Here is a 23,206-nt window from a genome sequence, read left to right as displayed (position 1 = left end):
GACATATAGATCTCCCGCAGTATTCCAGAGTCAAAGACCAGGTTCTATTATTTAATTTAGAATATTTCTAGTTTTTATTGGTTGAAACAATAGTGACTGAAGAAATGCTATTTCAAAAATCTATATAATAAAAAGAAGTGTGATTTCTGAGTTCAGAAAACATAGAAAAAGATTAGTATTAAAATTTATCCTGCAATCACAAAGAACAATAATTCATTATGTTTCATGTCTAAACTGCTGCCAAAGCTTTTGAATGAAATAGTTAAGTTTTGAAAGCGCAGCAAATGACCTGCATTTTTTAAATTGTTGAAGGTAAGATAAAATTGTCCATCCAAATATGGAACCTGATAACTGCAACTGAGAATGATTGAAACATTCCTATTCACAAAAATCTGTCATAAAGTTTTCTTTCTGGTGACAGCTCTTATCCTTCCGTTGTCAGTGTTACTGAAAAGGTTTGCAAGGGCTTTTTCAGTATATAGAAAAGATTCTACTCTTTTTCTTTCAAAAGTATCTATTTCTTAGTGTGTGACAACTGCTCATGATAAAATGATAGGCTTTTTATGTGTAATATAGAATTCCTTTGCTGAATACTTACACACCCTAAGGGAAATTCTTTCTTGTGTTAGTCCTGATAATTCGGTGAAATAGTATAAAAGTGGCCACTCCTTTCTCATCATAAACATTCTTAAATGCCGCTTCTCAGAACTTATATGAAAATCACTTCCCATGATTGTGGACTTTATTATACTTTTACTTACTCGTTTTTGTGTTTTGTTCTGATACCTCCAACTTATGAAATTTGTTCCCATTATTCTCATATTAAAGGCATGAAATTTTCTATAAAGACAGATAACTTTGTTTTCCATCTTAATTTTGTACACACTCTTAGAAAGACAGAGAATGCCATGATGGTAGCCAAAGAATTTATACAGATTCTGCTTAATTTTGTGTTTCAAACCTATGAAGCATATTCTAAAGTAATAATCATAACACTTAAAATACACCTACTTGCATAACATTTTTGTTGAAGTGGGTTTTAGGGATTATATGTTCTGCAACATTTCTGGCAAAAGAGTACAAAGAATATTTTTAAATGAAACTTCCATCTTTTACTTTAGCTCCTTTTTTTGATTGAGAAGTTATGAATATATTTTACCCTCATTTCACAAATGAAAATGTGTTAAAATGCAATTAATCTACCACATTAACTCTATGAAACATTGTCTGTATTTGTTAAACACTTCAAAATTCTGCTGTGAACCAGTTAATTCTAAGTAATTTCTCAGTTAAATATTTACATGGGCTTTCATGATGATAATCTCTCGCCTGTCTTAAATATCATCAGATTGTCCAGTGTAGCACACTGTAATAGCAACTCACTAGGACTTAAAATGGTTTAGCTGGTTGGGACTATTTTTGCATAGTTTTATCCTAGCTAAAAGAGATAAAAGCTTTAGGAATGCCTTTCCTTGTCTACATTTCTAATGTCCAGAGTTCTGTTTTAAAATGAATGCTTGTATGGGGATGTTTACATCATGAATATCCTAAATATAGTCTTAAGTTTCTCTTTCAGTAAGGCAATAAATCTTTATGATTGTAAAATTTTAGGAATAACTCAGTTTACAGTTATTTTCATAAAGCCTAAGTAGACGGAAAAAGTAAAAAAAAAAGGATAGAAATTATTCTTCACCAAATTAAACTGAAGAAGAAAATAATGCATAGATTATGCAAAGATTCTATATGCAGAAAGATACTTAAGACATGATCCTCCAAATAGGAAAATGGTAAACATGTAAAACATCAATAGTAGTCAAAGATTTAAATAATCATAATGAAGATGATGTCACAAATAGTAGATGATTAATTCTTTGTTTTTAATTTGAGCTTTCACAGACCTCAGAGTTTTTTTTTTTGTTTGTTTGTTTCTTGAAGTATAACATATATACAGAAGAGTATATATAACAAGTTGTAGTTAAAAATATTTTTTAATATATCCACGATTGAATATATCCACATTACCACCATACAGATCAAGAATAAGAGCAGTTGAACATACCCATGATACCAAAATCCAGATCAAGAATCAGAGCAAGCGCTCATGGTTTTTTGATTCTATTACAATAAGGGTAGATTATTAATTCTTAGATAAACTGTAAGGCAGTTTTACTCTTAGACATCAGAGAATGGAATGATCACTTCAGACGAGAAATAGAGACAAGACTGAAAGTCCTCCAATGTGGTATTTAAGTCCAAGGCAAAGTTTCAAAAATAAATATAATTATATGCAGACCAGGAATCTGATACCTACCACTGATGCTCAGTATTATTCTATCTCTGTTTAGTTCCTTATGATCTAGTTTTGTAAGTACTTACTAATTCTCTTCTGTAAGTATGTTAAAAGGAAAAAAGTGATTCTTTGCCCTCCAAAACTCATAGTCAACCAAGACGATGAGTAAAACATACATATAATGGCATCTACAAGGTTAGAGTAAGAAGGAATTATTGAAGGGTTCTGAGGCAAATGCTGAGCTCTGCCCAAGTTTAATTTGAGGAGCTTCAGTCTCGTTATGAGTTTTGCTAAGTGATAGGTTAATCCATTGTTTGACTTTACTAAATGCAAAGAATAGTTAGGTGGAGAATTGCAAATAACATTCAGTTCAGTTCAGTTCAGTTGCTCAGTCATGTCCGACTCTTTGCAACCCCATGAACTGCAGCACACCAGGCATCCCTGTCCACCAGCAAGTCCCAGAGTCCACCCAAACTCATGTCCATTGAGTCGGTGATGCCATCCAACCATCTCATCCTCTGTCGTCCACTTCTCCTCCTGCCCTCAACCTTTCCCAGCATCAGGGTCTTTTCCAATGAGTCAGCACTTCTCATCAGGTGGCCAAAGTATTGGAGTTTCAGCTTCAACATCAGTCCTTCCAATGAACATTCAGGACTGATCTCCTTTAGGATGAACTGGTTGGATCATCCTCAAATTTTAATTTCCTAATTCAGGAAAAAACATGATTTTTCTATACTTCGTTAACCTATGTTTTACTACTAATAATATTGATATTATTTTTCTTTGTAAATCAACTAATAATATTTAATAAATATTCTGAATATTAATGTAATAGAGCTAGGATTAAAATTTGGTCATGGATAATCCAAATAGTGAATTGGATTAAAAATATCATTGGAGATGAAAAATAACTCCACTTTTTCATCAAAATCCTTGCTGGGTCCTAGAGTTAGCAAAGGTCAGGAGTGGGGGAGTACTTAGAATCATGACTGTCTGGGAGTCATGTTAGTGGGTTTATCTGTGAGTATACCATATCTTACTTTGGGGCTTCTAACAAAAAGTTGCTCATAAATTTTTTTAATCCATTGAATACATTCCAAGTCAAGTTTAATATTTTCATCTTATGTAGGCTTTTGCTATGTAATTTTTCTTAACTAGTAAAGGGAATGGAATTTTTATTACATGTGGCTCAGAATTAACTATACTCTCTTGAATGTTCAGTATGTGTATGTTTTAGTAGCTCACATTTAAAACCACTGAAAGATCTGTCAACATTTGGATGTATATTAAAAATGTTATGTGTAAGTTTAACTATTCATGAAATTATAATAGTTTCCAAGGGTAAAGGGGAAGAGTTTTATCTGAAGCCAAGATTGTGTCAATCTTAAAAAAATAACACAAGCCCTTGTGATTATCTTGTAATTAATCTTTGGTATATTTTGATTTGAAAACTTGGTTTTCTTATCATATCAGAAATTTACCCTCCTAAAGTTGACCTAATTAGGCAGTTTTCTTTGGTTGTTTATCGTTTGGCAGGTGTTTTTGGTCAAACAAACAAAAAGAACTGATCACATTTTTAATTCCCTGTTTTTTTCAGTTCAGTTCAGTTCAGTTGCTCAGTCGTGTCTGACTCTTAGCAACCCCATGAATCGCAGCATGCCAGGCCTCCCTGTCCATCACCAACTCCCAGAGTTCACCCAAACTCATGTCCATCGAGTTGGTAATGCCATCCAGCCATCTCATCCTCTGTCATCCCCTTCTCCTCTTGCCCCTAATCCCTCCCAGCATCAGTCTTTTCCAATGAGTCAACTCTTCACATGAGGTGGCCGAAGTATTGGAGTTTCAGCTTTAGCTTCAGTCCTTCCAAAGAACGCCCAGGACTGATCTCATTTAGAATTGATCTCCTTGCAGTCCAAGGACACCCTGGTTTTTATTCCTGCCTAAATCAATAAATACCAACCCCAGGTTAGTAGGTGCCAAATATGCTACTGATGATCAGTGAAGAAATAACTCCAGAAAGAATAGAGGGAGGCAGCCAAAGCTAAAACAACACGCAGTTGTGGATGGGACTGGTGATAGAAGCAAGGTTCAATGCTGTAAAGAGCATTATTTCATAGGAACCTGCAATGTCAGGTCCATGAATCAAATCAAATTGCAAGTGGTCAAACAGGAGATGGCAAGAGTGAACATCGACATTCTAGGAATTAGTGAACTAAGATGGACTGGAATGGGTGAATTTAACTCAGATAACCATTATATCTACTGCTGTGGGCAGGAATCCCTTAGAAGAAATGGAGTAGCCATCATAGTCAACAAAAGAGTCTGAAATGCAGTACTTGAACGCAGTCTCAAAAACGACAGAATGATCTGTGTTTGTTTCCAAGGCAAACAATTCAATATCATAGTAATCCAAGTCTATGCCCCGACCAGTAATGCTGAAGAAGCTAAAATTGAACAGGTCTATGAAGATCTACAAGACCTTCTAGAACTAACACCCAAAAAAGATGTCTTTTTCATTATAGGGAACTGGAATGCAAAAGTAGGAAGTCAAGAAACACCTGGAGTAACAGGCAAATTTGGCCTTCGAGTATGGAATGAAGTAGGGCAAAGGCTAATAGCGTTCTGCCAAGAGAATGCACTGGTCATAGCAAACACCCCCTTCCAACAACACAAGAGAAGACTCTACACATGGACATCACCAGATGGTTGACACCAAACTCAGACTGATTATATTCTTTGCAGCCAAAGATAGAGAAGCTCTATACAGTCAGCATAAACAAGACTGGGAGCTGACTATGGCTCAGATCATGAACTCTTTATTACCAAATTCAGACTGAAATTGAAGAAAGTGGAGTAAACCACCAGCCCATTTAGGCATGACCTAAATCAAATCCCTTATGACTATACAGTGGAAGTGAGAAATAGATTTAAGGGACTAGATCTGACAGACAGAGTGCCTGATGAACTATGGACAAAGGTTCCTGAAATTGTACAGGAGACAGGAATTAAGACTATCCCCCCCCCCAAAAAAAAGCAATGCAAAAGGGTAAAATGGCTGTCTGAGGAGGCCTTACAAATAGATGTGAAAGAAGGGAAGTGAAAAGCAAAGGAGAAAAGGAAAGATATACCCATTTGAATACAGAGTTCCAAAGAATAGCAAGGAGAGACAAGAAAGCCTTCCTGAGCGATCAATGCAAAGAAATAGAGGAAAACAATAGAATGGGAAAGACCAGAGGTCTCTTCAAGAAAATTAGAGATACCAAGGGAACATTTCATGCAAAAATGGGCTCGATAAAGGACAGAAATGGTATGGACCTAACAGAAGCAGAAGATATTAAGAAGAGGTGGCAAAAATACACAGAAGGAATGTACAAAAAAGATCTTCATGACCCAGATAATCACAATGGTGTGATCACTCATCTAGAGCCAGACATCCTGGAATGTGAAGTCAAGTGGGCCTTAGGAAGCATCACTGCAAAAAAGGCTAGTGGAGGTGATGGAATTCCAGTTGAGCTATTTCAAATCATGAAAGATGATGCTGTGAAAGTGCTGCACTCAATATGCCAGCAAATTTGGAAAACTCAGCAGTGGCCACAGGGCTGGAAAAGGCCAGTTTTCATTCCAATCCCAAAGAAAGGCAATGCCAAAGAATGCTCAAACTACTGCACAATTGTGCTCATCTCACATGCTAGTAAAGTAATGCTCAAAATTCTCCAAGCCAGGCTTCAGCAATATGTGAAGCATGAAGTTCCAGATGGTCAAGCTGGTTTTAGAAAAGGCAGAGGAACCAGAGATCAAACTGCTGACATCTGCTGAATCATTGAAAAAGCAAGAGAGTTCCAGAAAAACATCTACTTCTGCTTTATTGACTATGCCAAAGCCTTTGACTGTGTGGATCACAATAAACTATGGAAAATTCTGAAAGAGATGGGAATACCAGACCACCTGACCTGCCTCTTGAGAAACCTGTATGCAGGCCAGGAAGCAACAGTTAGAACTGGACATGGAACAACAGACTGGTTCCAAATAGGAAAAGGAGTATGTCAAGGCTGTATATTGTCACTCTGCCTATTTAACTTATATGCAGAGTATATCATGAGAAATGCTGGACTGGAAGAAACACAAGCTGGAATCAAGATTACCAGGAGAAATATCAATAACCTCAGATATTCAGATGACACCACCCTTAAGGAGAAAGTGAACAAGGACTAAAGAGCCTCTTGATGAAAGTGAAAGAGGAGAGTGAAAAAGTTGGCTTAAAGCTCAAACTTCAAAAAATTAAAATCACGGCATCCGGTCCCATCACTTCATGGCAAATAGATGGGGAAAGGGTGGAAACAGTGGCTGACTTTATTTTTTTGGGCTCCAAAATCACTGCAGATGGTGACTGCAGCCATGAAATTAAAAGACGTTTACTCCTTGGAAGGAAAGTTATGACCAACCTAGGAAGCATATTAAAAAGCATAGACATTACTTTGTCAACAAACGTCTGTCTAACCAGTGGTCATGTATGGATGTGAGTTGGAGTATAAAAAAAGCTGAGTGCCAAAGAATTAATGCTTTTGAACTGTGGTGTTGGAGAAGACTCTTGAGAGTCCCTTGGACTGCAAGGAGATTCAACCAGTCCATCCTAAAGGAGATCAGTCCTGGGTATTCATTGGAAGGACTGATGCTGAGGCTGAAACTCCAATACTTTGGTTACCTGATGCAAAGAGCTGACTCATTTGAAAAGACCCTGATGCTGGGAAAGATTGAGGACAGGAAGAGAAGGAGATGACAGAGGATGAAATGGTTGGATGGCATCACCGACTCGGTGGACATGGGTTTGGGTGGACTCTGGGAGTTGGTGATAGACAGGGATGCCTGGCATGCTGTGGTTCATGGAGTCGCAAAGAGTTAGACACAAAACTGAAATCAATAAAACATAGGCTCTACATGTCCCTGTAACATTAATTTTTCCAAAAATAGGTAAAAGAATAAATACGTATATTTTATGAATGCTTGCTAGTTGTTCAGTCATGTCCAGCTCTTTGAGACCCCATGGATGGTAGCCCACCAGATTCCTCTGTCCATGGGATTTTTCCAGGCAAAAATACTGGAGTAGATTGCCATTTCCTTCTCCACATTTTATGAATACTTTGTGGAGGAAGACTCAGGAAGATCTGGCTAACACTGAGCATTGTTGATGGCTTGCCAGGTGGATCAACAGTAAAGAATTCACCTGCAGTGCAGGAGACACAGGAGACATGGTTCGAGCACTGAGTCGGGAAGATCCTATAGCATCATTTCCAGTATTCTTGCCTGGAAAATCCCATGGACAGAGGGGCCTGGCGAGCTACAGTCCATAGTGTCACAAAGACTAGAACTTGACTGAGCGATTGATCACACACGCACAATCATTGGTGATACATGTAGAATTTTTTGTATAAATGCTTTTTCAAAATTAGTTACAGGAATTTATACTAAATCCTGACAATTTTAATCAAAGAAAAGCTATGAGTGAAAAATTAAAATATATTTGTGATATTTTTATTCTAAATAAAGTTGGATGGTGAAATTACATGACATGACATTTATGAAAATTTAATTTCTATGAAAAACCAAAAAATATATATACATAGTAAATACATCCTCACAAGCACACCTGATGTTTTACTTTAAATGTAGTTATGACTTTTAAAGAAAATAGTTACATTATAAAAAGGAATCCTAATTTTTAAAAATTAGATAATAATGCCTCTCCTGAAGGGATGAAGGTGAATTCAGATGTTCAAGTGTGTCTTTACTAGATTTCTCATATTCCAAAGAGCTTAAGGCATTTAATATATAATAGATTAACCATACATATTCTAAAAACCCATTGAAAGTGCTGGCTTTACCCAAAAGCTTTTTTTTTTTTTTTAAACAGTGGATTGATTTCTCATTATGATTTTTTTTCAGTCATAAACAGGTGCTTGGTGTTGAATAAGACAGTGATTCTACCATTGTCCTTACAGTCTGGTGAATCATTTCCTAAATAATTACTTAAATGGAATTATGATAAATAATTTAAAGGACAAGTACAGGCACCTTAAGACTAATGCAATAGGCATTCATCTCTTTACGTGGACAATCCAGGGAGGTCAGGCTGTCTTTTCTTGAGGTCAGTTTGTGCTCTGGGGAATGGAGGGGTCTGTGTCTAGCGTCACCTAGAAAGCTCTTACAGGTGAGCAAGTAAGCAGGTGGTGAAGCAGAACGATGGAGGAGAGTAATAGATGGATCAAATCCACCTATTTGGAGGTACATCAGTTGGACTTGGGGACTGGATGTGAAAGAGAAGTGAGAGAGGCAAGTATGGAAGGCGAGTTCTAGGTTCCCAACAAGAGCTCTAGCAGGATGGTGCGTGGGTCTGCAGAGTTGGGGTGCTGGAAAAGGCCCAGTTTTGGTGGGAGGGCCCTAAATGTGGTGTTGCTGTGCTAAATTCACATGCTGGTGAGAGCAGAGTGGGTGTATCAGGCAGGCAGTTGGATGTGTGGACCTACAAGCTCAAATATAAACTGAATAAAAATTTTGGCATCATTGGCCTGGAGAATCCAAAGTCCATGGTATAATACGAGATCATGGCAGGAGAACGGGGAGAAAATGGGCCGGAACCCTCACATTGAAAGGCGTTATAGGGAAGGAGGAAGCAGCCAGAGAGACTGAGAAGCCTCCAGAGGGGTAACAACTAGCCATCAATCCCAAAGACTTTACACAGCAGTGGTATCATCATTCTGGTTTTTGTGTTGAGATTTTCTGTGTAATAGTAATTATCTGTGAGAATTGGGAGATTCAGATTAGTACACCTGGGACTTCCTGCACCTTTTGTAAAATTGAAAAAAAGGGTTATTTTCTCTACCACTTGAAAGAATACTTTTCATGAGAAAGTATTAAATAATGTCTATGAGGCTAAAAATTAAGTGGTATGAATAGGTGAATGTTGAAGCTGATGTCATAACCAGGTGTTTTCTCAGAGGGAAACTACAGAGCCACTCTCAACCAAAAATGCTGTTGCATTTATAGAGTTTAAATACGTGAAGAGGCATTTTTTTCTGCCTGTAAATATTGTTACCATTAATTGATGGCAGGTTGATTAAAAAAAAAAAAAAAGACATGGTTCCAGTCAAATGAGAGTCATCCTTGGGAGTGATCACTGGTTAAGAATCTTTCTTTTCTTTTGTCGTGTTAACTCTGAAGATAAACCAGTTAAAGGACAGTTCACCATTATTAATGTATTGTATAGTCTAAGCTTGGAAGCACTCAGGTCACTTTAAAAGTTTTTGTATATATCTGTGTCTCTTTTGCTGTCTTGCATACAGGGTTATCGTTACCATCTTTCTAAATTCCATATATATGCGTTAGTATACTGTATTGGTGTTTTTCTTTCTGGCTTACTTCACTCTGTATAATTGGCTCCAGTTTCATCCACCTCATTAGAACTGATTCAAATGTATTCTTTTTAATGCCTGGGTAATACTCCATTGTGTATATGTACCACAGCTTTCTCATCCATTCATCTGCTGATGGACATCTAGGTTGCTTCCATGTCCTGGCAGGGATGGTATGGGGAGGGAGGAGGGAGGGGGGTTCATGATGGGGAACACGTGTATACCTGTGGCAGATTCATGTTGATGTATGGCAAAACCAATACAATATTGTAAAGTAATTAACCTCCAATTAAAATAAATAAATTTATATTAAAATAAATAAATCACAAAAACATTTTTGTATAATCAATAAAATTAGTATTAATTTTCACAGCATTCTTTGTAAGGCAGGCATGCTTAAAGCAATCTACTAATATGTGTACTTTTTCCCTTGTAGGGCTCCCTGGGGATACAAGGCCCCCAAGGTCCACCTGGAAAAGAAGGTCAGAGGGTAAGTAAACTCAGAACAGCTGGCAGGCATACTATCTCAGAGGTTACTTATTTCTGAACACTTATAAAAATAAATTGGAATACAGCAGGCAAATGGCCAGTGGGAAAATATCAACTATCTGAAACCTGACATTTGAGATTTTGACAGAGCTTTTACAATCCAGAAAATTCTATATATTTTCCAGATTGGCGGCACAAGTGTGGAGATACTGTTTGGGTGAAATGAATTAACTGTAATTTGATCTGGAACACGTGATCCTATTTTGGGGGTTTTGAGTTAAGCTCATCTTTGCTGATTTAAGTTTAATGAGTTATCTTTGCGGAGTTTTAGCCTGTTCATGAATTCTGGAAAGACTGTGGATATTAAGTGCATTCTTTAGCCAAATTAAATTATTGACATTTAAATTAAATTATTGATTAAATTAATTAAATTCTTATTTATTATTAATTATTTATTTTATTTATTATTTATTATTAATTATTAATTAAATTATTAGACAAATTAAATTATTGACTCTTTGTAGTTAACTTTATTATTTATTATTAATTATTTATTTTATTTATTATTTATTATTAATTAAATTATTAGCCAAATTAAATTATTGACTCTTTGTAGTTAACTTTTCCTACCTTTGAGATATGTATGTATCACGTGAACACATCATACTTGCCGAGGGAGTATAGCAGTCAACTTCCAGTTCAGTTAGGCTTACTGGCTCCCAGTAAAAGGAAGCCCTGCAGTGAGACTTGGTCAGCCCTTCATGAACACTCTCTGCAGTGGGGTACCCCATTCCTGTGGCTAACTGTTATTAACTACTTTGAAATCATGCTAAAGATTACAAACATTTTATATGTGCTTTCTTATATGAGTAGTATTTTTAACTTTTATTACCTTATAGATGAGAATTGTGTGACTCATGGAGTGTAGATGCCTTGCCTAAAGTTATAGAACTAATCAAAAATCAAGCTAGGACTTGAATTTGGGCTTTCTGACTTTGGATTTCATGTTCTCTTTTACTGTCTCAGCATATTAACCCCAGAACTCTTTCTTAGTCATTTAAATTTATTATTCCTTGTTCTTCCCCCTGGCAACTAAGTCTGTTGCCTTAGATATATGAGTCCTTCAAATATTTGAAGACCTATGGTGTTTTTACCAAGGTTTACCTTTTGTCAGGTTGATAATAAAATCCACATTCTCTAAGCTCTTTCTCTTGTCTAGATTACTGACTACCTAACATGCCAACGGTCTTTCCCAGAAAACACTCATAAACCTTCTGAAGGTGTCAGTAATAGAACTGGAGGTATATATGGTATTCAGGGCAGAGTTAAGTGTGGCAAATATGCCCTGTGCCTATGACAACAGGCTTTTCTTGCAACCTAAGATGAGCCAATGCTCCTGTGAATGGCATCACACTTTGTTTATCCTAACTCCTTCTACTAGAGCAGCTCTCTTTTTTACAATTTGTTTTCCAGAGTTACAATTAAAAGTTTATTAGGAGAAAAAATGAACTAGATGACATCGAAGTTTGTTCAGTTAAAAAAATTCTGTATCCAGTTCTTTTTCCCAGTGGCTATTTCAGTGAACATAATAGGGCTTAATAAGTTTGGATGATGAAAAAAGCAGAAGAAAAATGTTGTGAATAATAGCTAACATTTATGGGGTACCTATTTAATTTTATTTGTTTCTCACAATAGCTCTGTGAGGTAGATTCTACTACAGTGCTCATAGGGAAACGTAGTTTGTTCAGGAGCCTGAATAGAACACATTACTATTAAGGAGATTATGTGGATATTTTAAAACTATTTACAAAGTAGTCACATTTGGGTTCTACTCTCAACACCTATGTGTATAATTATAGTTTCCTCTTTTTAGCTCTCCAGCTCACTATCCAAGAGTTCATTAATCCACCTGATCAAAGTTGTAAATAGTCTAGAGAAAAAATTGAAGATTACTTCCCTAGATCTGTGCTTTTGAGGCTGCCTTAAATATTTTACCCACTGGAGGCAGAGGACTAGATGAAATGACCTTGTGTAGTTATGCCTAAGCTTCTTATTTTCTCAGTCATGGCCAAGATGGTTGTTCCATTTAGGACCATGTTTCCTAATTAACTTCTGTCTTCAGCATCCAGGGTACACTTTGCTCATAGTAACTACCCCTTCATGGAAACTGAATGATCAGTTATACCCCCTAGTTAATATATAAGGAACAAAGTAATTAAGGAACACATAATGAAATATGTAAGGAACACATGCAACTCAGTAGCAAAACATGCAATAATCCAGTTTTCAACCTGACAAAGGACCTGAATAGACACTTCTCAGAAGATGACATACAAATGGCCAGTGGCTGTATGAGAAAGTGCTCAGTGTAGCTAATCATTAAGGAAAACTAATCAAAACCACAGTGAGTATCACCCCACAGTTGCTAGAATGGCCAGTATTGGAAAGACAAGAGATAAGCATTGACAAAGTTATGGAGAAGAGGGAACCCAGGCTCCCTGCTGGTGGGAATGTAAATTGGTATAGCCACCATGGAGAACAGTATGGAGGTTCCTCCAAAAAGTAGAACTACCTTGAGCCACCAGTCTCACTTGTGGGTGCATGTCTAAAGGAATGAAACCAGTATTTTGAAGAAATATACATACTCCCATGATATGGAAGCAACCTAAATATCTATTGACAGGTGAATGAATAAAGAAAATACAGTTAAACACACACATACAGTGGAATATTATTTCAGCCTTAATAAAGAAGGAAATCTTGCCATTTGTAACAAAATGGATGAACCTGGAGGACATTATGCTAAATTAAGTAAGCCAGGCATGGAAAGACAAATGCTCACTTATATGTGGAATCTGAAAATGTAAAAATCCATAGAAACAGAGAGTAGAGTGATGATTACTATAGGATGGGGGAGAGGGGAGACGTGGATCACAAGGTACAAAGTTTTAGGTGTACAAGATGAATAAGTTCTGGGGACCTAATGTACAGCAATGAGAGTGTAATTAATACTGTGTTGTATACTTGAAATTTGGTGAAAGAGTAAGTCTTAGGAGTTTCCACCACAAAGAGGTAACTATTAGTGAGCAGATGAATCTGTTAATTAGCTTGATTATTGGTAACTATTTCATGATGTGTTAAGTATATCAGGTCAAGTTGTATACCTTCAATATGTGCAGTTTTAATTTTCAACAATGACTCAATAAAGTAGAATGATAATAAAACTAAGAAACAGGGTTTTAACTTCAACTCCAGAAAGTAGCTTATAGTCCCTGGGTGGTTTGAGATGGAAATTATGGAGCTAAGTGGGTGAAGGTAGGCAGAGTGTCTGACTTCCTCCCTCGGTAGGAGCAGTTTTTTAAAAAAATTTGTGTGGTAAGAACATTTAACCATGAGGTCTACTCTCTTAACAAATTTTAAGTATACAATGAAATTGTACTTCTTTTTAAAAATAAAGTATAGTTGATTTGCAATGTCAGGTTAATTATTGCTGTACAGCAAAGTAACTCAGTTATATAGGCATTCCTTTTTAATATTCTTTTCCATTATGGCTTATCATAGGATATTAAATATAGTTCCCTGTGCTATAGCATAAGTGCTTGTGGTTTATCCATTCTATATATAAAAGCTTGCATCTGCTAACCCCAACCTACCTCTCTATAGCTCCCCCAACCCCCTCCCCCTTGCAACCACAAGCCTGTTCTGTATATCCCTGAGTCTGTTTCTGTTTACATTGAAACTGTACTTCCAACTTGGACTGACAAGTGGTCATTTCAAGGCACTGCTTCCTTTATTTTAATGAAAACTTCTGGCCAGTCAGATCTTTGCTGTTCCTACAGCTGTGCAGTGGCCTTTCTGAATCACAGAGTAGGAACTGATCCTTGTCGTCATTAAATTTCACCTTCTGGGTTTTAGTTTCTAACACCATTCTGTTAGGTGTTTCCCAGTGAAATAGCTCTGCTGCTGCTGCTGCTAAGTCACTTCCGTCGTGTCCAACTCAGTGCGACCCCATAGACGGCAGCCCACCAGGCTCCCCTGTCCCTGGGATTCTCCAGGCAAGAACACTGGAGTGGGTTGCCATTTCCTTCTCCAATGCATGAAAGTGAAAAGTCAAAGTGAAGTCGCTCAGTCATGTCTGACTCTTAGTTCTACACCACCTTAAATTTTGATAAGCCTACCCTCTGAGTCTTCATTCATATCACTAATGAATCCTGAGCAGGACAGGCCTGACTCCATGTAACACCTTGTCTACCATTGATGTTCGTGTGGCATGATACAAGTCATGTACAAATACATCTGACCTCTCCTTCCTTCCCACCCACATTTCTTAATCTGTCTTGTAAGATAATTATGAGAGGCTTTGTCAGACTAGCTGAAATGAAAAATATTCAAATGAGGTTCTTTAAAAATAATGATGCTTCAAATTGAAATCGTACACCCTAGCAAAGCTTACATTTCAGAAGAAGGTGAATTAACCAGTAATTCAAATTTATGTATTCTTCATGATAATTATGAAGGAACATATTCAAATTATAAAGTCCAACCACTATATTATGCAAATTTGCTCCATTTATAAATATGTATAGTCCAGGTAATTTTATATTACTTTTTATTCTATCTTATCAAGAGTAACAGTGTCAGAAACTAAAGAATGTAGTAGAATTTTACAGATAATGTTAGGCAAGCTTTATTATTATTACTACTGCTTTTTCACAAATGCCGTATAGTTAAAGGAAGACATTTAGGTCAGGTATTATTGATGTTAGTCACATTTAAAAATGATTATTTCCAAATGTGCTCAATGATTCATTCTGCTTTTCAGTTACTTGAAGGGGAAGCACATTAAAGAAATAAGTAGTCTTAAATATTTTCATTTAGGGCCAACTTACTGCCATTATTTCTTCTCTACTCAAGAGTTAAGCCGCACACAGCTCTTTTGGACACACAAATGTACATGTCTGTGTGTGAGTATGTGTATGTACATACGCACAAACAGATGTACACACTGAAAGCTAAGACCAATAAGATTTCATTTCTCTGAAATTTGTATAGAAAACAACAGAAAAATTTAGGAATTTAACATTCTTTTCTATTAACCTATTCTCAAGCAAATCCATATTTTTTTACAGGTATTTGATCAGCAAGGAGCTGACTATCACTAAGTTTATTGAGATGAAATATATAATATGTGCAAGTTTATGTACCTTACTCCTAGGTATAACATCTTTAAGGAAAGTAGAAGAAATCGTTGATTTGTTAGTTTTTCTCAATGATTAAAAAGAGAGTATCTTCTATTCTACAGTATCAAATACAAGTGTCAAGTGGAAACATACCTTTAAAAAAATTATGTTTCTATAAAGCATCATAGAAAAATGTTAATAATACTACTGTTATTTCTATTAAGGCATAAGGACTCTGACTGATAAATTCCTGTTATTTTTCTGTTTAACCCTTTGTGTAGTTTTCTATATGCACAGTAGGAACATTATTTTTTCACAAGTACCACACCAAAAATTCTGTTTAAATTTTCATTAGTTGACTTTATCTTCTTCACTGTCTTAGAAGCTACTAAATTTCAGATTATGTGTTCATCTAATAAAACATAGTAGCAGTGTACTTGTACTTAAGAGCTGCTGTTAACCTTAACAATGTTTGGTGGTGATGTATATCTGAGATTTGTGGTTTTCTGCCTTGGTTTAACCTCCTTATTTCTTCTTTGAATCTTTTATAGACCATTATTTTTTCCCTCTGTTATCTTGTTGAAGTCCTATAAGTAAAACATTTTGCTGACACCTGTTTGGGTCTAACATCTTTTATAGATTAACACAGTTTTTAAAATTCAACAAATGTTGAATATTGACCCTAAGCCTCAAACGAGGGTTTATCAGGGAGTAGTAGAGAAGGGCATGCTGGGAACACTGGTCTGGAGACCAAGGAGGTGTCCAGCCGTGATGACAGAGAAGGCCCAGGAGGGTGACCAGGATGCTGCAGGGCCAGGAAGTAAGCAGAAGAGAGTTTCAGGGTGCCTAGAGGATTCAGCAGCATTAAAATGTGGAACAAAGTTGGAGGAGAGATACTGGTTAAAAGAAGAGATGACTGGAACTGGTGCCAACTGAGAGAGAAGGTTTGGTTGAATAAATGGGAGAGCACTGGAAACAACTTGCGAGAAAAGATATGAGGGAATTAGGGGGTACATTGTGAGGAAGGAAAGGCAGCAATGGGGAATCTTGGTGGGGAGAAAAGGATAGGAACTGCATGGGAGCCCAAGGAGATGTCTTAGTGAAAAGGGGAATATTTCAGACGGCTGAGCATGTCTGTGAAAGTTTACAGGAAACACCTCAAAAGAACTGGCATTTGTAGAAATTCCCTCTAACATATAGATTCCTTATGCTTCCCTGGTGGCTTAGCTGGTAAAGAATCCACCTGCAATGTGGGAGCCCTGGGTTCGATCCCTGGGTTGGGAAGATCGCCTTGAGGAGCGAATGGCTACCCACTCCAGTATTCTGGCCTGGAGAATTCCATGGACTGGATAGTCCAAGGGGTCATAAAGAGTGAGACACAACTGAGAGATTTTCACTTTTATTTTTCTTCATAAATTTTATAAAAACATAAAAAGTAATTATCATTTTATGTGTCCTTGGATTTCTCCTTACAGTCACATTAAGTGCATGACTGAACAACCTCTTGGTTTGAAACAACCAGGGCCCATTGTTAGTCACTCTGGGTCTCTGAAAGAACCTTTATTGGTGAATCAGCTAGAAACTGCCCCAAGCACAAGATTGTTTGGCTGGACCTAGGTGACACCACCCTCTTACTTTCTCTGCTGCTGGATCTCAATTTCAATCCTGAATAGAGAATTTATATTTTAAATGCCATATAAGTCACCTTCTTGGAGAAGGAAATGGCAACCCACTCTAGTGTTCTTGCCTGGAGAATCCCATGGACAGAGGAGCCTGGCGGGCTACAGGCCATGGGGTCACAAAGAGTTGGACACAACTAAGGAGTAAGTCAAGGCTGTATATTGTCACCCTGCTTATTTAACTTCTATGCAGAATACATCATGAGAAACGCTGGGCTGGATGAAGCACAAGCTGGAATCAAGATTACCGGGAGAAATATCAATAACCTCAGATATGCAGATGACACCATCCTTATGGCAGAAAGTGAAGAACTAAAGAGCCTCTTGATGAAAGCGAAAGAGGAGAGTGAAAAAGTTGGCTTAACCAGGACATGGAAACAACCTAGATGTCCATCAGCAGATGAATGGATAAGAAAGCTGTGGTACATATACACAATGAAGTATTACTCAGCCGTTAAAAAGAATTCATTTGAATCAGTTCTGATGAGATGGATGAAACTGGAGCCGATTATACAGAGTGAAGTAAGCCAGAAAGAAAAACACCAATACAGTATACTAACACATATATATGGAATTTAGAAAGATGGCAATGACGACCCTGTATGCAAGACAGCAAAAAAGACACAGCTGTGTATAACGGACTTTTGGACTCAGAGGGAGAGGGAGAGGGTGGGATGATTTGGGAGAATGGCATTCTATCATGTATACTATCATGTAAGAATTGAATCGCCAGTCTATGTCTGACGCAGGATACAGCATGCTTGGGGCTGGTGCATGGGGATGACCCACAGAGATGTTATGGGGAGGGAGGTGGGAGGGGGGTTCATGTTTGGGAACACATGTAAGAATTAAAGATTTTTAAATTAAAAAAATAAAAAACTATAAAATTAAAAAAAAAAAAGTTGGCTTAAAACTCAACATTCAGAAAACAAAGATCATGGCATCTGGTCCCATCATTTCATGGCAAATATTGGGGAAACATTGGAAACAGTGACAGACTTCGCTTTTTGGGGCTCCAAAATCACTGCAGATGGTGACTGCAGCCATGAAATTAAAAGACACTTGCTCCTTGGAAGAAAATGTATGACCAACCTAGACAGCATATTCAAAAGCAGAGACATTACTCTGCCAACAAAGGTCCATCTAGTCAAAACTTTGGTTTTTCCAGTGGTCATGTATGGATGTGTTGTTGTTTAGTCATAGTCCTGTCTGACTCTTTCGTGACCCCATGGACTGCAGCCTGCCAGGCTCCCCTGTCCATGGGATTTTCCCAGGAAAGAATACTGGAGTTGGTTGCCATTTCTTTCTCCAGGGGAACTTCCTGACCCAGGGATTGAACCCAGGTCTCTTGCATCTCCTGCACTGGCAGACAGATTCTTTATCACTGAGCCACAAGAAAAGCCCTGTATGGATGTGAGAGTTGGACTGTAAAGAAAGTTGAGCACTGAAGAATTGATGCTTTTAAACTGTGGTGTTGGAGAAGTCTCTTGAGAGTCCCTTGGACTGTAAGGAGATGTAACCAGTCCATCCTAAAGGAGATCAGTCCTGGGTGTTCATTGGAAATACTGATGCTGAAGCTGAAACTCCAATACTTTGGCCACCTGATGAGAAGAACTGACCCATTGAAAAGATCCTGATGCTGGGAAAGACTGAAGGAAGGAAGATAAGGGGACAACAGAGGATGAGATGGTTGGATGGCATCACCAGCTCAATGGACATGTGTTTGAGCAAGCTCCAGGAGTTGATGATGGACAGGGGAGCCTGGTGTGTTGTAGTCCATGGGGTTGCAGAGTCTGACACGACTGAGCAACTGAACTGAAGTGACTAAACCAAGTCACCCTCTGTCTTGCTCTCAATTTAGCTTCTCTGCCTGTGCCTGTCTGGTTTTTTTCATTTTAATCCCCTCCAGGCAGCCATCCCTTTAATTGTCTCCTTTTAACATTCTTCTGCAGATTTTACTTTTTACTCTCCCTTGAAGTGCTTGCTCCAAGCCACCTTGCAGCCTGCATCTGGGGTCAAGGTTCCTTATGTCCTAAACAGCATGGAGGATTCACCCTCCATATAAACACAAAGGGAAAGCATGTTTGTTTGTTTTTTTTGCTTGGATCCATGTATAAATATTGCACATGTTAAACTTCTGGCATTCAGATGACATGTTTTTCCACTTTCTTCCTGTGATATTTCCTGAAGATTTCTCCTTAAGGATTACCTTGAGAGTTTTGGAGAGATACCCATCTTTGAGCCTATCTGCTGTCTAGATGGGAAACTGAGCAAGTGTGTACCCTGTGCAGGCCCAAAGAGCTATGCCTCTTTCCCCTAATCGCTTCTGTGAATGCGCAAAACTGACATGAGGCACAGAGGATGGAATCCATCAAATCTCCACATGTTCCAGCACTCCTGTTTGCAGGGCTCCATAGACAACTTTGGGGAACTGTTACTGTTGTTCCAGTACCTAATATTGCCAACTTTGCGTTTACTTGACTCTTTCCAGAAACTCACCTTCCTGGAGAAGGAAATGGCAACCCACTCCAGTGTTCTTGCCTAGAGAATCCCAGGGACAGAGGAGTCTGGTGGGCTGCCGTCTATGGGGTCGCACAGAGTCGGACACGACTGAAGCGCCTTAGCAGCAGCAGCAGTTATCCACAGTTTACCTATAAGACTATCAAAATTAACACTTATAAAAGGTCAATAATTGAGAAAACATTTATTAAGTTAATTAATATTAGTGAGAAAATATACTGTGATATGAATTCTACAATATAATAAATCATATGTTGGTTTATTTTGTTTTTTAATTGAAATGTAGTTGGTATTATATCTGTTTCCATTATACGGTGTGGTGATTTGACATTTTAATAGCTCATACTCCATTTAAGTTATTACAGAATAAAGGCTGTATTCCCCTGTACTGTGCAATATATCCTTGTTGCTTATTATTTTATTCATTATAGCTTGTATCCCTTAGTCCTATATCCCAGTCTTGGGATTCCTCCCATCCTTCTCCTCACTGGTAACCATTAGTTTTTTCTCTATACCTGTGAATCTGTTTCTGTTTTGTTATATTCCTTTGTTTCTTTTATATTTTAGATTCTGCATATAAGTGATAACATACAATATTTGGTTTTCTCTGTACATTGATTTTACTAGGCATAATACTCTTCATCTACATTGCTGAAAATGGCAGAATTAAATTCATTTTATGGTTATAAATTCCAATTTATGTGTGTAATTTATATCACATCTTCTTTATCTATTCATCTGTTGATGGACAGTTAGGTTGCTTCCATATCTTAGCCATTATAAATAATCCTGCTCTGAACATCGCAGTGCATGTATCTTTTCAAATTAGTGTTTTCATTTTCTTTAACTATATATCCAGGAGTGAAATTGTGAGATCATATGGTAGTTCTATTTTTAGTTTTTTGAGGCACCTCAATACTGTTTTCCACAGTGACTGAACCAATTTACCTACCCACCATCAGTAGATAAGGCTTCCATTTTCTCTGCATTTTGCCAGCATTTGTTATTTTTTCTCTTTTTGATGATAGCTCTTCTAACAGGTGTGAGGTGATATTTCTTTGATTTTGCCTTTCTGTGATGATTACATCTTTGCATGTGCCTATTTGCCAACTCTATGTCTTCTTTAGAAAAATATCTATTCAGGTCTTCTGCCCATTTTTAAATTGGATTTTGAGGGGTTTTTGACATTTATTTGCATGAGCTGTATATTTATTTTGGATATTAACCTGTTTCAGTCATATTATTTGCAAATATTTTCTCCATTCAGTAGGCTGCACTTTTGTTTTGTCAATGGTTTTCCCTGATGTGCACAAGCTTTTAAGTTTAATTAGGTCACATTTTATTTTAGTATTTGTTTCCTTTCCTTAGGAGACAGACCAAAAAATATATATTGCTATATTATGTAAAAGAGTATTCTCCTGTTCTCTTCTAGAAGTTTTATGGTCTTCAGGCCTGAAGACTTACAATTAGATCTTTAATACATTTTGAGTTTATTTTTGTGTACTGCATAAGAATGTGTTCTGTGGCATTTTTTACATGTAGATGTTCAGTTTTCCCCACAATCCTTACTGAAAAGACAATCTTTTCTCCACTGCATAGTCTTGCCTCCTTTGTCATTGAATAATTGACCACAGGGGTGTAGGTTTATTTCTGGGCTATCTATTCTGTTCTATTGATCTATGTGTTTGTTTTTGTACCAATACCATGCTGTTTTGATGACTGGAGCTTTGCAGTATAGTGTGACGTCAGGGAGCATAGTAACTCCAGGTTTGTACTTTTTTCTCAAAAGTGCTATAACAATTAAGGGTCTTTTGTGGGTCCATGTAAATTTTAGGGTTATCTGTTCTCTGGATGAAAGTGAAAGAGGAGAGTGAAAAAGCTGGCTTAAAGCTCAACATTCAGAAAATGGAGATCATGGCATCCGGTCCCATCACTTCATAGGAAATAGATGGGGAAACAGTGGAAACAGTGTCAGAATTTTTTTGGGGGGGGCTCCAAAATCACTGCAGATGGTGACTGTAGCCATGAAATTAAAAGATGCTTACTCCTTGGAAGGAAAGTTATGACCAACCTAGATAGCAGATTCAAATCAGAGACATTACTTTGCCAACAAAGGTCGGTCTAGTCAAGGCTATGGTTTTTCCTGTGGTCATGTATGGATGTGAAAGTTGGACTGTGAAGAAGGCTGAGCGCTGAAGAATTGATGCTTTTGAACTGTGGTGTTGGAGAAGACCCTTGAGAGTCCCTTGGACTGCAAGGAGATCCAACCAGTCCATTCTGAAGGAGATCAGCCCTGGGATTTCTTTGGAAGGAATGATGCTAAAGCTGAAACTCCAGTACTTTGGCCACCTCATGCGAAGAGTTGACTCATTGGAAAACACTCTGATGCTGGGAGGGATTGGGGGCAGGAGGAGAAGGGGACGCCAGAGGATGAGATGGCTGGATGGCATCACTGACTCTATGGACATGAGTCTGAGTGAACTCCGGGAGTTGGTGATGGACAGGGAGGCCTGGCGTGCTGCAATTCATGGGGTCGCAAAGAGTCAGACACAACTGAGCAACTAAACTGAACTGTTCTACTTCTGTGAAAAATATCATGGATATTTTGATAGGGATTATATTAAATCTGTAGATTTTGGAGATAGTATCAACATTTTAACAATACTAACTCTTCCAATTAAAGAACATGAAATACCTTTCCATTTCTTGGTATCATTTTCTGCATCTATTGAGAGCATCATGTGATTTTATTCTTCAGTTTGTTAGTACAGTGTGTCACATTGACTGATTTGTGAGTATTGAGCTATGATTGCCTCACTGGAATAAATCACACTTCAGCATAGTGTATGATTCTTTTTTTATATTTTGTGGAATTGATTTGCTAATGTTTTATTGAGAATTTTTTACATTTATATTCATCACAGATATTGGCATGTGATTGTTTTTTGTAATGTCTTTGTCTGGTTTTGATACCAGAGTAATGCTGGGCTCATAGAATGAATCTGGGAGTGCTCCCTCCTCTCCAGTTTTCACAATAGTGGAAGGAGATAGCTATTACCTCCTCTTTGTATGTTTGGTAGAGTGCTCCTGTGAAGCCATCCAGTCCTGGACTTTTGTCTGCTGGGAGTTTTTTTTATTACAAATTCAGTTTTACTACTAATAATCAGTCTGTGCAGGCGACCTGGGTTTGATCATTGAGTCAGGAAGATCCCCTGGAGGAGGGCATGGCAACTTACTCCAGTATTCTTGCCTGAAGAATCCCATGGACAGAGGAGCCTGGGGTCCATAGGGTCGCAAAGAGTAGGACATGACTGACGCGACTTAACACTCAGTGATCAGTCTATTCATATTGTCTATTTCTTTCTTATTCAGTTTTTGAAGGTTGTATTTTTCTAGAAATTTGTCCATTTCCTCTAAGTTGTCCAATTTTCTGGTACATAACTTTATAGTATTCTCAAGACTTTTTGTGTCTCTATGATATCAGCTGTTTTTCTCTTTTTTTATTTATTTCATTTGAGTCTTTTCTTTTTTATGAACCTGGTTAAAGTTTTATCAGTTTTGCTTATCTTTTAAAAAAATGGTTCTTGGCTTCATAGATCTTTTCTGTTGACTGTTGGTTTCTATTTTACTTATTTCCTCTTT

The 23,206-nt window shown here is 37.5% G+C and overlaps 1 protein-coding gene across 1 annotated transcript in view; it reads left to right on the top strand.

Moving 5' to 3' along the window:
* Window positions 1-23,206, top strand: part of COL19A1 (collagen type XIX alpha 1 chain) — a 439,982-nt gene that overhangs the window by 225,164 nt on the left and 191,612 nt on the right. Inside the window, exon 15 of the mRNA XM_052652029.1 lies at window positions 10,133-10,186. Within this exon, the coding sequence (XP_052507989.1) occupies window positions 10,133-10,186 (54 nt within the window). The remainder of the gene's footprint in view (window positions 1-10,132; window positions 10,187-23,206) is intronic.

The sequence above is a fragment of the Budorcas taxicolor genome, chromosome 14, assembly GCF_023091745.1.
Source record: "Budorcas taxicolor isolate Tak-1 chromosome 14, Takin1.1, whole genome shotgun sequence".
Lineage (NCBI taxonomy): Eukaryota > Metazoa > Chordata > Mammalia > Artiodactyla > Bovidae > Budorcas > Budorcas taxicolor.
Note: the sequence above shows the minus strand (reverse complement) of the source record. Positions and strands in the feature narration are given on the sequence as shown.